This window comes from Chiloscyllium plagiosum, unplaced genomic scaffold, assembly GCF_037043375.1.
Source record: "Chiloscyllium plagiosum isolate Xiang-an unplaced genomic scaffold, Cpla_swu_hap1 HiC_scaffold_13, whole genome shotgun sequence".
NCBI lineage: Eukaryota > Metazoa > Chordata > Chondrichthyes > Orectolobiformes > Hemiscylliidae > Chiloscyllium > Chiloscyllium plagiosum.
Genome location: NW_028270151.1, coordinates 33,696,580 through 33,710,109, shown reverse-complemented (window position 1 = coordinate 33,710,109; position 13,530 = coordinate 33,696,580). Strand labels below are relative to the sequence as shown.

The 13,530-nt window shown below is 39.3% G+C and overlaps 1 protein-coding gene across 2 annotated transcripts in view; it reads left to right on the top strand.

Annotated features, from left to right (window-relative positions):
• The window catches only part of LOC122556039 (mucin-4-like), a 115,369-nt gene that overhangs the window by 59,318 nt on the left and 42,521 nt on the right, over window positions 1–13,530 (top strand). For both annotated transcript variants that reach the window (XM_043702426.2, XM_087993477.1), the window contains 5 exons: window positions 19–140; window positions 1,379–1,597; window positions 1,842–2,072; window positions 4,800–4,919; window positions 6,393–6,604. In XM_043702426.2, coding sequence (XP_043558361.2) covers window positions 19–140; window positions 1,379–1,597; window positions 1,842–2,072; window positions 4,800–4,919; window positions 6,393–6,604 — 904 coding nt within the window. The remainder of the gene's footprint in view (window positions 1–18; window positions 141–1,378; window positions 1,598–1,841; window positions 2,073–4,799; window positions 4,920–6,392; window positions 6,605–13,530) is intronic.

Below are 13,530 nucleotides of genomic sequence, written 5' to 3'. Positions count from 1 at the left end.
CATTCTTTCCAATTGTAGTGGATCACTGCGATCATATCTTAATTCGGACATGAGTCTAGTCTTTAATGACCCTCAGACCAGATTTAATGTACCACCTGAAAAGATCTATCACCCAGATAGGTACCCTGGGTTTAAAACAGGTTGGCTTTCTTTGCATTTTTCTTTAAGTATAGTTTTGATTTAAACGTTACCTTGAACAGATCTTATCTTAAAGTAAATTAAGATCTAGAAAAATGTTTAAAATAGTCATTATATTTTAACTGTCTAAGGAAAGTTTTCAAATTCCTGTTTTTAAAATTTATTAAAGAAATATTTATTCAATATAGTTTGCCTGGTTAAGTTGGTTGGTTGGCTAAAGAAATAAAATCCCAACCAATTTTTAGTTGAAAGGACTGCTTAAGTTCCACACCACTATCAACTCATTGAACTTCTCTCATTAGTGATTCTTCAAGTTTAATGCTGGACAATGGTTATCAGCAAGCTATTTGAAATGTACAACCCCAAAACTGTCCTCGCCTATAACCATCTATATAGAGGAGGCAGTTCCATGTGCGTTGGCGCTGAACTAATAATTCAGAAACCCAGGTAATGTTCTGGGGACATAGGTTCAAATCCTACCATGCCTGAGTGTGGACTTTGATTCAATAAAAATCTGGAAATGAAAGTAATTGTCGATTGTCATTAAAACTAATGACAATCTTTCACTAATGTCCTTGAAGCAGAAAAACTGCTGTCCTTACTTTGTTTGGTTTTTGTCTCCAGACCCATGACAATGTGGTTGACTCTAAATTGCCTTCTGAAATGGTCTTGTGCCTTCTGAAAGCCTCTTTGTGGAGGCAAGGTTCTGTTTTCACATTGAAGACACCATGTTGTGTGGCCCTATCATTGTGCTAAATGGAATAGAATTACAACAAATCTAGAAGCTCCATGAATCCCCTATGGGTATCAGCAGCAGTAAAATTGTACTCCCAATACAACCTGTAATCTCATGGCTCAACATGGAACCCATCATACCATTACCATCAAGACAGAATTAACACTGGTTCAGAGAGTAGTGAGTGAGGGCATGTCGGGATGAGCACCAGGTATATCTAAAACTGGTGAAGCCACAAGTCAGGACTAACGTTAATACCAAACACCACCAGCAGCAAATGTCGGAACCAAACAATTAGATGCCTTGGTTGAAGTCCCTAACATGTTTTGTTGGTACAAGAAAAAAAAAATCAAGCACCTTTTGCAACATGAGCCATGAGAAAATTAAAGTCTCATTTAAAACATGAACAATAATTTCCAATCTTTATTTGTAATAATCAGCCTTGTGTCTTTCATGCATTTCAGGATCTATATTTGAATGTCTGTAATTTTACAATATTTACAGGTAGAAATGGACGTTGGGCCTACCGTCTTGAAAGAAATAACATTTCAATAATAAACCCAAGACAAAAATGCATGGATTGGTATTTAAGGGAACCTGAACCTTATTGGAGCAATGACACATCCCCTTGTCCCTGTACATTTTGGCAAGCTATCTTTGATCGTGCCTTTATATGGGGAAATAGTATATATTATTATGGGTTTGGTGTTAAAGACATTCAAGGTAATGTTTAAGTTTACTATTTTGTATTTTACAATGAGAAATGATGAAGTGCGAGAACTAACCATTTCTTTCTCTTAGCTCAATGAAAACTGCAATCAATTCCTGTCAGTAAAAAATAGATTAATGCAAGCAAAGGAATTATCTCACTAAATTTAACCTTGTCTTATATTAGAAACCTCAATAAAGATACTGAGTTGTAGGCTTAAGTTAATTTAAACATGAAAGGCATTTTTTTCTTTTGCAGCATCATACCTCACAATGCAAAGTAGATTCCCCAGCCAGCAAGGTTCTGGAATGCGATGCTACTATTCATGGAATGGTGCTTTAATCCACGGTGAAAAAGAAACTTTCCTGCCAGCACCATGGATTTATTTTGACTGGTGGACTTGGTGGCAGAAGGGTTACACATATTATATGGAGAAATGGAACGATTTTTGGTACAATGTCTTACCACCATTGAGAAAGCAATACAAAGGTAAAAAGAAAAGGTTGATGCTTTCAGTAATACTTTTAAATCCAAAACCAGACAAAGAAGTGTAATGTGCTTTGCAATCCTTTTAATTTCCATGTTTGTGCATAATTTCGTAGCAATTCATGTTACAGACAGAACAAAGCAATATCATTATAAACATGATGATCAATCCAACTACATTTAATTATGAATGTGATAGATACTTAAACAAGAGTTGGGAGATGTAGGCTAAATTAAAATTTCACTGCCATCATAAAGAATAGCAAACCCCAGCATGTACATTCCAAAGACAACCAACTTCAGTTAAAAATGCTAAGTAAATTACTATTCTCAACCTATTACTGAAGCTACAGCATTACAGATACTTCTCTTTTGTCATTTGCTCACTATACTCATTCAAAAAAAAAACAGTTTAGTGCTTAGACCCAACAGCATTCCAGCTGTAGTGCTGAAGATATGTACTCCAAAATTAGCTGCACTGGTAGACAAGCTATTCCAGTGTGGACATCCACCCACTAATATAGAAACTTGTCTACAAATTGTCCTGTCCCCAACAAACTGGGACAGATCCAATCCTAATCCAGTTCCTGCCCAATTTACTTACTCGCATCTTCAAAATGATATACCAAGTTATCAACACTAGCATCAAGTAGCACTTCCTTACAAAAAGCTTATGTAGGATAAGCACCAAGCAACGACAATCTTCAAAAAGGAAACATCTAACCATTTCCCTTGGCAGGCAGTCATGTTAATATTGCAACATTTTCCACAATTAGAAAGCAAACCAGTATCATCTTCGACCAAGAACTTAACTAGCCCTTTCATATCAATACCGTGGCTATAAGAACAACAGAGATCGGGTATTCCATGGCAAGCCATTCCCTTACTGACACCTTGAAGACTCGCTACCTCAAAATATGTCTCAGGATTATGACAATGCAGTCTATGGAAAAAAAGATTAATTTTACCTTTGAGGATAGCTACTAAGAATGTGTAAAAGGAGCTCTGTTGTAATGACATCAGATCACATGTATCAGAATGAAATCAGTAGACCTCTAAAAAATGCCTGTTCTTGCCAGGCACTGCAAATCATTAGGCTTAATAATGCTTGTTAGATGTAGATGTATTCGATTACAGGTTGGAAGACAGTGACCAGGAACCAAAAGATAGCATCAGGAAATGCTTGAAATAAAGCCCAGAAATAGCACCATGCTACAAGTGAGACGACCCCAGCGGTCTGACCGTAGAAGTGGAAGAAAACCAAAGAGAAATTCAGCAACAACAAAAAGTGAACAACAGCTTTCAAGGCACCACATCATAGAGAGGGAAAACCTGTGCCAAAGCTGAAAAAGTGCAGGAGAAAGACCCCAGCAGACCCTGCAGCAAGCTTACCACAAAAGCTGTAGGCCCCAGTGAATAAAATAGTATCAGAGATCAGAGGACCTACTGGGAGGGGGAAGAAAAGAGTCTACAGAATATTCACCAGCGGCAAGCATGTGAAGAAAGAGGATCCAGTCAAAGCCATTAAGGAACCACATCAGCAAGATCTCAGCCCAGCAAGTTTTATTGAGGTGCCAAGAGAGGGAAAGAGATCATGTCACAGCAGCAGCAGTGGCAGCATGGAAGGTTAAACCCAGATTGCAGCAAGCTACAGATGTTCCAGCTCTACAGCACACAATAGCAGGAAAAACTTTTTTTTTCTGAGAATGTGTAGAGTGTGGCAGATCCATTGCAAGATTTCAGGCCCCCTGATTGCTGAGACCCACAAGACAAATTCTGCTATGCTATGCTCACAGTTTATAGCAGGAAAGCATTTTAAATTGGACACAGGGCAGATGTATTGATTCATTCAGATAGAGCACTATGGTTAAAGTAAAATATTCTTAAATTATCCTCCCTTCCACTTTTGGGTACACAAAGTGTTCACATCAAAATGAAAGAACAGATGCATGCTCACCTTACCACAACAGAAGAGAGAGATCACATAAATCCTATACGCCATTCCTCATCATTGTAGTTCTTTATTAAGAAGGGCTAAATGTATAGCTTTAAATATTCTTCAGTGGTAGATACTGAAAACACTGAAGTTGATTCAGTGTACCAGAAATAAGCAGACAATCCAATGCTGAGACTACAAAAAGGAATCAGGATCCTTCATTTCGTTCTGAAGACAAATTACATGCAGTAAGATCAAAAATGATGAAGGTTATGTTGAGTGATAGCTGAGCAACTGTAGACGCAGAGGTATTAGACCTTTCTGTACTGACCAACCAAGAGCTCCAGGACTTCAGTTTCTCAGCAATGGTAGCTGCACATGTCACTTTATGGAGGAATATCTCCTTTAGAAATCAAGTTTGCAATTCTAAACACTTACTGTAAACACTGGCATTATATTCTTATATTCTCAGTGCAGTTTCATAGATATTCAGCACTTTCTTTCCTTAGCAGTGCTCAAACTTGAAGTGCATCTCATCAGAAAATGTCAGCATCATTTTCCTTTCATTATGTTGGTGTAGTAAAACTGAAACCAAATGCTGGGAATACACAGTAGGCCAGGAAACATCTGTGGAGAGGAATAGTGAACATTTCAGGTCCCTAACACTTAATAGGAAGAGAGAGATAGAAATCCAGTTTTTAGAGAAGAGCAAACATCTTCAAATGCAAATACGTTTATTGGTAGTTCTGTGGCTTATGTTCATAAGTTCAGATTTTTTTTCTGTCTCTCTTTAGAAACGGAAGTTGATCCTTACCATGACTGTTGCAGAGACTCTGGTGATGATTATTTCTGTAATCTTTACCACACAAAGAGACCGAAGGACCACTGCATTGGATACATTCCTCCACGGATAGGTATTTCATGCATACAACTTAAAGCATTATTTTCAGCATAACTACAAACACAGGGAAACTAATCATTCAAACTTGGACACTTGTTTAGGATATTTAAAATAAATGGATTGGAATAGAAAATTAAATTTGGTATTAATGTGTCAAATGCTAGATCACAATTTTCTGGTCTTGCTTTTTAGTATGAAAATGCATAATTGCTGCTGATCAATAAAGCAAAGGAGATCTTAGAGCAAGATTATTTCATATCAATCAGTGATGAGCAAATTTAATATGATTAAATACACTTTGTGTCCTTCAATCTACCATTACCATCAATCCAGGGGACCACTGCGGTTCAATCAGTTCCGGTGGAGGGTAAGCCTAAAAATGAAGTGTCAGCTTAGTGAAACTATAACACAAGACTACTCCAATGCCAAACAACAGAATCAGCATACATTGCACAGGGCTATATGATCCCATAATTAATGAATCAGTTCTAAGTTCTGCAGTACTGTCAGATCCTGTTATTAATTGTAAATATATAACAACTCAAAGGCTGATGGAACTGTCAGAAATGGCAGGAATGGAAGAAGTGGGGATAAGAAATAAGCCATTTTTAGAGGAATAGACTATGTATGCAATGACAAAGTGTTGTGAGAGATTATGACAATAATGATGCGTGATATCACGGGATGACTTGACGGTATGAAGAAGACGTTGAATGTTAGTTCTGCAGAACATTGTAAGCAGTGTGTTCATGGATGTTACAGTATGTAGCCTAGGTGAGAATTTTTAATATTAACTCTAATTTCCTAACAAGATCAATATTAATTTCCAATCTCTAATCTCCTTTGAGAAGGTGATGGTGGGCTTTTGTCAACCAATGAATTCCAGGTAGCTACTCATACAATATCCAGAAGTTGTAATGGTACAACCTAGAATGTTGGATGAAAGGTATGGTTGTGTCGGAGTGTTGTGTTGTTGTTGAATTGGTCTGTGGAGCAGCTCCTTTGCACCTATCCCCAAGTGTTACTGAAGAGTTGCATGTACATTTGTCATCTTCGAATTTGATACCTCAGTCAACAGCAGGTGAATCCATTCAGTTTTATATATTTTCTATACAACCTTCAGAGAGATGTAATGACACAAATCTGGAGCAGGGGGGATTAAATCCAAGTCTCCTGATTCAGAGGTAGGGACCCTTTCACTGCACCACAAGCACCGTTACTGTTCAGTTTTATTGTTTTCTTTCAATTTGCAAATCCACCTGTTCAGATAGGCTATAGGACACCTCTGGAGCAGGTAGGACTTGAACCTGGGTCCTCTAGCCCTTCATTCATTTTCATTCCCTATCTACAATTAGGAGGGCATATTAGAACATTTCAGGAGTCATCTTAAAGTCAACAGGTGCAGGACTAGCATTACATATGACCATAAGCATACCTATATTTAATTAAATTACTCATTTGAAATACATTGTCTTTAACTTAACAGGTTTTTTCTTTGGCGATCCCCACGTGGTGACCCTGGATAGTGTAAAATACACCTTCAATGGTCTGGGAGAATTTATTGTATTAAATGTAATAGACGATAATGGCGCATTGACATTTACCTTGCATGGACGAACCCTCAGAGCTGGCGTGAATAGAACATCACAGGCAACAAGCTTTGTAGCATTGGCAGCACGAGGACCAAGTGGAACAAAGGTAATTGAATTTGGTTATAAAAGAGATCTACAGAAAATTGCATATTGATCATGCTTTGTGATTTTAGCTGAATTAAGGCCAGCTGTAAATCAGTTCACACTAAGACTTTACCAATCAGTTTTGAGGATTTATTAGCTTTGGTACTCTCTCATGAGGAAGCTGCATGCAAACCACTCCAGTCAAACAGAAATTCAACCTGTGTGTATTTTTCTGGCACAGGGGTGATAGGCTTTCATATGTCAGAGACCTGGGAGGCCCGTTAAATTAACTTGTTAAATTTTCCAGTACTTGTACAAAAGTAATACCCAAATGTAAAAGTAATGTTGACTTACATTATTCTCTTGCAAATTTAAAATGCTGGTCCTATAGAGCTCAATAATGATTGTGTGTACTATTTTACATGATACATTTTTTTTAACTCAAATCCTTGTTTGGTGAATAGGACTGAAACATAATGACATCACCGCAAGGTACTTTTAATTTGGCTCCTTATGAAGAAATCTAATGGACAATCAAATACTAAAACAATTATTTAAAATTTATTGCATGCAGCAACCAAAATAAGACCCTTCAAGTAAGCAAGCTAAGCTTCAAAACCCAACTTGGCTATTATCCAATTAATGGTGGAAATTAGCTATAATTCCTCCCAACTAACAGAGTATGTCTCTGGATGGTTGGGACTTGATCCTCATACAGTGCAGTTCTGCAGAGTTCTGCCACTTCAGAATCCTGAGGTTGAATTCTTATAGGATTTTCTGCCTTGTGAAATTTCTGGTGGCACATTGTTGATGATCTTAAAGATCTGTTCATTCACAACATTGATTACAGTTCTGGGGTAACCAAGTTTGTAGCTTGCCTTCTTATCAGAAGTAGTTTCCCTGTTCCCTGTTCCTTGTTACATTTGGTGTTAACTACCTGTTCTCTCCCAGTTGCTTTGACTCCTTCTTCCCAAAGTTGGTTACTTACCATGCTGGCTTTTAATTCCTTGATTAAAGTTCCTCCTTATCCCTTTTATTTTGGGAAACACTTATTCTAGAAAGAGATATTGTTTAGTCTTTCAATCCTTGAATAGTTACTAAGTTTACAGTATCACACATCAAAATGTGCTTCACACTCAGTCATGCAGTGACAGACAGAAAACATTAAAGTTTTCCAAAATCAGCAGTGCTTTATAGATCCTTGTCCTCATTTTTTAATGTGAGTTCCGTGCTCTCTTTAATTTTGAGATATTTGAATGTAATCTGTCACCAGCAATCCCTCAGAGTTGAGGTTTGTTGGGTTAGAGGAATTCTCAGATGACTGAGAAGCCCAAGCTTGGATCCACAAGTTTTGGATTCACAGGCCTGAGTTGGTTTCTTTCTCCTTCCTCTCTGCTACTGTTGAATTGCTGAGCCTTGATGTGTATTTTAGCTTGATGGATCAGGAAAGGGCAGGCTGAGTGGTTGCCAACTTTCTCTGATGACCAATGCAAAGCTGTGAGAAAGGAACCTGTCAGTGGAAGCAGATTTTAGGAACCTGGACACAATGGCCCATCCTTTGGAGTTGGTTCTTCAAGAACAGGGATTTGAAACTAGTCGATGCAGCTTCAGGAATATTCATATCGGTCTGTAGTAAGCTAGTACAGCCAAGAACTAGCATGGAAAACAATGAGTCTAGTCTGTTTTCTCTGACTGTACGTCTGCTTTTGTTCAGCCACTATGCTTAATTCATCAATTGCACCATTCTCACTTAACATAAACTCAAATCCACAAATGAAAACTCAAAAGTATTACTATTTACATTCCCATCGCCTCCATACAAATTTTTGGCATCACAGATTGAACCTGTCTGATGCCTTTACAATTGTTCCTGGTTTCTTTTCAGAGATGATGGTCCATGCTCAATGCTTGAACTTGAGTGTCACTCCTGGAGGTGATTGGTTGATGCTGAGTCTGTCTTGTCATCTTACTCTTGGTACTACTGCATTGAGCCTTTCCTTGTGAGTTCTAATAATAATGAAGCCTTTCTGTTTCTCCTGTGGACCTGCATGGTATCCGGATGAGATGTAGTGGTGTTTGCTCTATGATTACACCTCTGCTTGGCAGTCTCTTGTCCACACCTTTGTCCAGGTAAGAAAGCAGATAGAGCTTCTGCCTAATGTTGGCAACTTTATCATCTTGATTATTGCCCTGTTTGAGTTTCCTCTTCCAACCTTAATTGATCGTGATCTTTTGAATTGATATTAGGTCTGCGCAATGAAGGAGGTCAAGTCTTTAGCCTCCTCCTCCTTATTAACTGTTCTGCTGATAAAACTCCATTACCTAATGGGACTACCTTGTAATTAAATAAGGCACAATCTATCTTGTTATTCTTTGTCATATGTATCTTGGTGTCTCTTTCTTTTCTCCAATAGCTTGAGGATGGAGCGACAAACTGTTCACGCAATGAAATCCATTTTCATCAGTGAATTATCTGAAATACCAGTTTACAAAATGATAGATTTGACAAGTCATACAGAGTTTCATGACTTGTTTTCTTTTCTTTGTGTCGAAGATTTGTGGTGAATGTGACTGAGATCTGAGCCTCCCAGTCTGCGCAGTTTTAATTTAGATGGCTTTCTTAAGCCATTTTGAGTTATTCACGAACACAGAGTTGATTCATGTCATGCTTAAACTCTGTCCGGATTTCCAGATCTACCAGCTAGAACTTCTTACTAGGATCTTTTATTTTACCCATTTGGAAATCTTCAAATCAATTTCTTCATTTTGGTTTCCTACACTTTGTAATAATTGGAAACCTGTTCCAATCTTCTTACTTTAAAAAATGTCATGTGCAGAACATGTTAAAACATTCCAGCTCTCAGCTTCCCCCTACTGGACACATTCTGTTGTGTGATATGGTTTCTTGGTGCCAGATCATTTAAAAATGGCTGAAACGGTTTTTTCCACTCTTCAAATGTCTTTGCCAGGCTTTTTTTCTGGGTTTCTCGGTAGACAGAATCCCAAACTTTAAGTTGACATGTTAGACTGACCCCTCCAGAAACAGAGTCTCCCAACAGTACATCCCAATTCTGATTTCTCAGAGGAGGAGGAGACACAAAGTCAGCTTAGTTCAAACATGGACTTGCAGGGCCTGTGATCTAATTGGTGTCAGTTGAGGGGTGGGGGAGGGAGCAATCCAATCCCAAAGGATGAAGCTAAATACAAGTTGAGGGAGATCTTAAGTTTGCAGCCAGTGCTGGCAGGAGGAAGCCACAGTTGGGGTGGTTGGTGGGGGGTTATAGGTGTCTGGTTCCAGTGATTCTTGTCTCTCTCAAGCAAAACATAGAGAGTTGAGAACCATGGCTTGGGAAAACCAGAAGTACCGAGTCAAATTTAAAATGTGACCTAAAAATGAGACTCAAAGCTCCAATGTAATTAAATCATCAAGTCACCTTCTGCAAGAAAGTTGACCACATGAAATCTCCCCTAACCCCATACCAACTAGAATATAGAACATAGAACGGTATAGAACAGAACAGGCCCTTTGGCCCTCAATGTTGTGCTGACCTTTTATCTTACTCTAAGATTAGATTAACCTCCATACCCTGCACTGTACTATCTTCCATGTGCCTATCCAAGAGTCGCCTAAATGTCCCTAATATATCTGACTCGACTACCATTGCTGGCAGTGCATTCCATGCACGCACCACTCTGTGCAAAGAAGCAAACTCTGACATCTCCTCAATCCTTCCTCCAATCACCTTAAAATTATGCCCCCTCGTGATAGCCATTTCCACCCTGGGAAAAATGTCTCTGGCTATCCACTCTATCTATTGCCTTTCATCATCTTGTACACCTCTATCACGTCACCTGTCATCCTCCTTCACTTCAATGAGAAAAGCCCTAGCTCCATCAACCCTTCAGCGAGTTTTGAGAAGATTTGTACATCAACTAACCACAAAACGACATGACCCTCTCTCACAAATATCCTCACATACAGATGAGGAAGGACACCACTTCAACTGGGACAACACATCCATCCTAGGACAAGCAAAACAGAGACACGCACGAGAATTCCTTGAAGTATAGCATTCCAACCGTAACTCTATCAACAAACACATTGACTTAGCCCCGATTTACCACCCCCTGAGAGAAAGAACAGGAAATGACATCACCATAGGAAAGGGTATCATCACAGGAAATGACATCACCAACCCAAAGAAACCCAAACAGATAAATAGAAAGCAGGAATCATCAGCAATGCTATGTCCGGAGGCTCACTGAAGATGTTACCTAGTATGGTGATGAAACGTCTGACCATGAACCTTCCAGCTCAGTGAACAAACCTACATCCAGAACCTCAACCTGAGCTACAAATCTTCTCAAAACTTGCTAACACCTATAGGCGCAATACACTGAAAATGGGAAACGAATGCCATCCGACAGAGTGCCACCCGCGAACAGCTGTACTTCCTGCATGAATGCATAAGAAAACAGGTACAACCTAAATGTCTTAAATGCAAACCTCCCCTTAACACCCCACTGCCAAAAGAATAGCAGAGCAAAACGGCTGCAGAATGCTTAGAGAAATGATTAATGATGCCCACAACAGACTCCGTAAATACAACTCGGAAATTGTGCACCAAACATCTTTACTCACTCATGCAACAGACCATGAATGGACAGACACAGTATAACAAGCCATAGATATTAGACAGCGACAAACACAGAAAATGAAAAACTAGACCGACAGGAAAAACTAGACAAACTTACACAAAGTAACAACACTGACAACACAGAAGCATGGATAAAAATCTTATCTGACTGACCCTTAACAGACACTGAAAAAGCCATGTTAGTAAGAGGATTAAATTACAACTTCCAGGATGTGGACAAAAAAGATTTCTTCGAAGCATTAGAAACAACACTGAACAACAACCAATTCACAGAAGAAACCCAGCAAACTATCAGACAGGTAGTCGCAACAACATTAAGCAGCAAAAAAGGAAACACACTCAATACACAAGAAACGAAAGCACTAGAAAAACTAAAAAAAGATAAAAACATTGTTATCCTACCTGAAGACAAAGAACACATGACAGCCATTTTAAACCAAAGAAACTACACTGAAAATGTGAACCCACTACTTGTAGATACCAACACTTACCAACAAGTGGTGATAGACCCGAACCAAACTAGAGAACCAAATAACAGCCCTACTCAAAAAACTTCAGAAATCTGAAGAAATAAATAAGACTGACTTCCAAGAAAATGAAACCAAACGGATCCAACACACCACACTTCTATGGATAACCCAAAATTCACAAACCAGGAATCCCCCCTCAGACCTATAGTCTCACTACCTGAAACACCAACTTACAGATTGGCCAAGGAACTACACTAAAGTCTAAAACACTTAGTAGAAGACTCACTCCACTCCATCCAAGAACTCCTGAAAACCAAAGACATGAAGATAGAAGAGGATGAAATAATGGTCTCCTTTGATGTAACAGCCCTGATCACATCAATCAACATCAACCTGGCCAAGGAAACACTGACAACATTATTAGAAGACCCAAAGACACATACACCAAACACTACCAACTTCATCAGCAAGGACAGTATCATCCAGCTAGTGGACCTATGCCTTATCACCCACATCACCTTCAACAACAAAACCTCCAGACAAACCAACAGAACACCCATGGGATCTCTGACACCAGGGTTCTTAGCAGAGGCAGTAATATAGAGACTCTAACTAATAGCTCTGCCAACCATCCAACCCAAACTCTGGGTCCGCTATGTGGATAACACCTTTGTCATCACTAAACGAAACAAATTAGAGGGAACCTTCAAGGCCATCAATATTACTCTTACCGGCATAAAATTCACTAAAGAGGAGGAAAATAACAACAACTGACATTCCTATATGTCACAGTAGAGCGAACAGCCAATGGGGAACTTCAAACCAGTGCCTACAGGAAAACGACACATACGAACAAAATATTGAACTACAGAAGCAATCATCCCAACACCCACAAACTAAGCTACATTAGAACATTATTTCAATGAGCCACCACACACTGCAGCACAGAGGAACTACGCAGAGCCGAGGAAAATCACCTATACAGTATATTCAAAAAGAGTGGTACCCAATGAACACAATCCGCTGATTTCTTAGCAACAAAACCAAACAAGCAGACAAAACATCAGAAATCCTAGCCACTCTCCCCTACATCAAAGGCATCTCGAAAATGACTGCCAGACTACTCAAACCCCTTGGCATCGTGGTAGCCCACAAACCTACCAACACACTAAAACAGCAGTTAATGAACTTGAAAGGTCCTATACAGACAACAAGCAAAACTAATGTCATTTACAAAATATCGTGCAAGGACTGTAACAAACACCACATTGGACAAACAGACAGAAAACTAGCCACCAGGATACATGAACTTCAACTAGCCACAAAATATGAACCTCTCTCACTAGTATCCTTACATACAGATGAGGAAGGACATCACTTCGACTGGGACAACACATCCATCCTAGGACAAGCCAAACAGAGACATGCACGAGAATTCCTAGAAGCATGGCATTCCAACCGGAACTCTATCAACAAACACATTGACTTGGAGGAGAAAGTTAGGTCTGCAGATGCTGGAGATCAGAAGAAGGGTTTATGCCCGAAACGTCGATTCTCCTGTTCCCTGGATGCTGCCTGACCTGCTGCGCTTTTCCAGCAACACATTGACTTGGACCCGATTTACGACCCCCTGAGAAAAAGAGCAGGAAATGACATCAAGACAGGAAATGACATTACCAACCCAAAGAACTCCAAACATATAAATAGAAAGTAGGACTCATCGGCAATGCTTCGTCTGGAGGCTCACTGAAGATGTTACCCCGTACGGTGATGAAATCTCTGAACATGAACCTTCCAGTTCAGCGAGCAAAGCTACATCC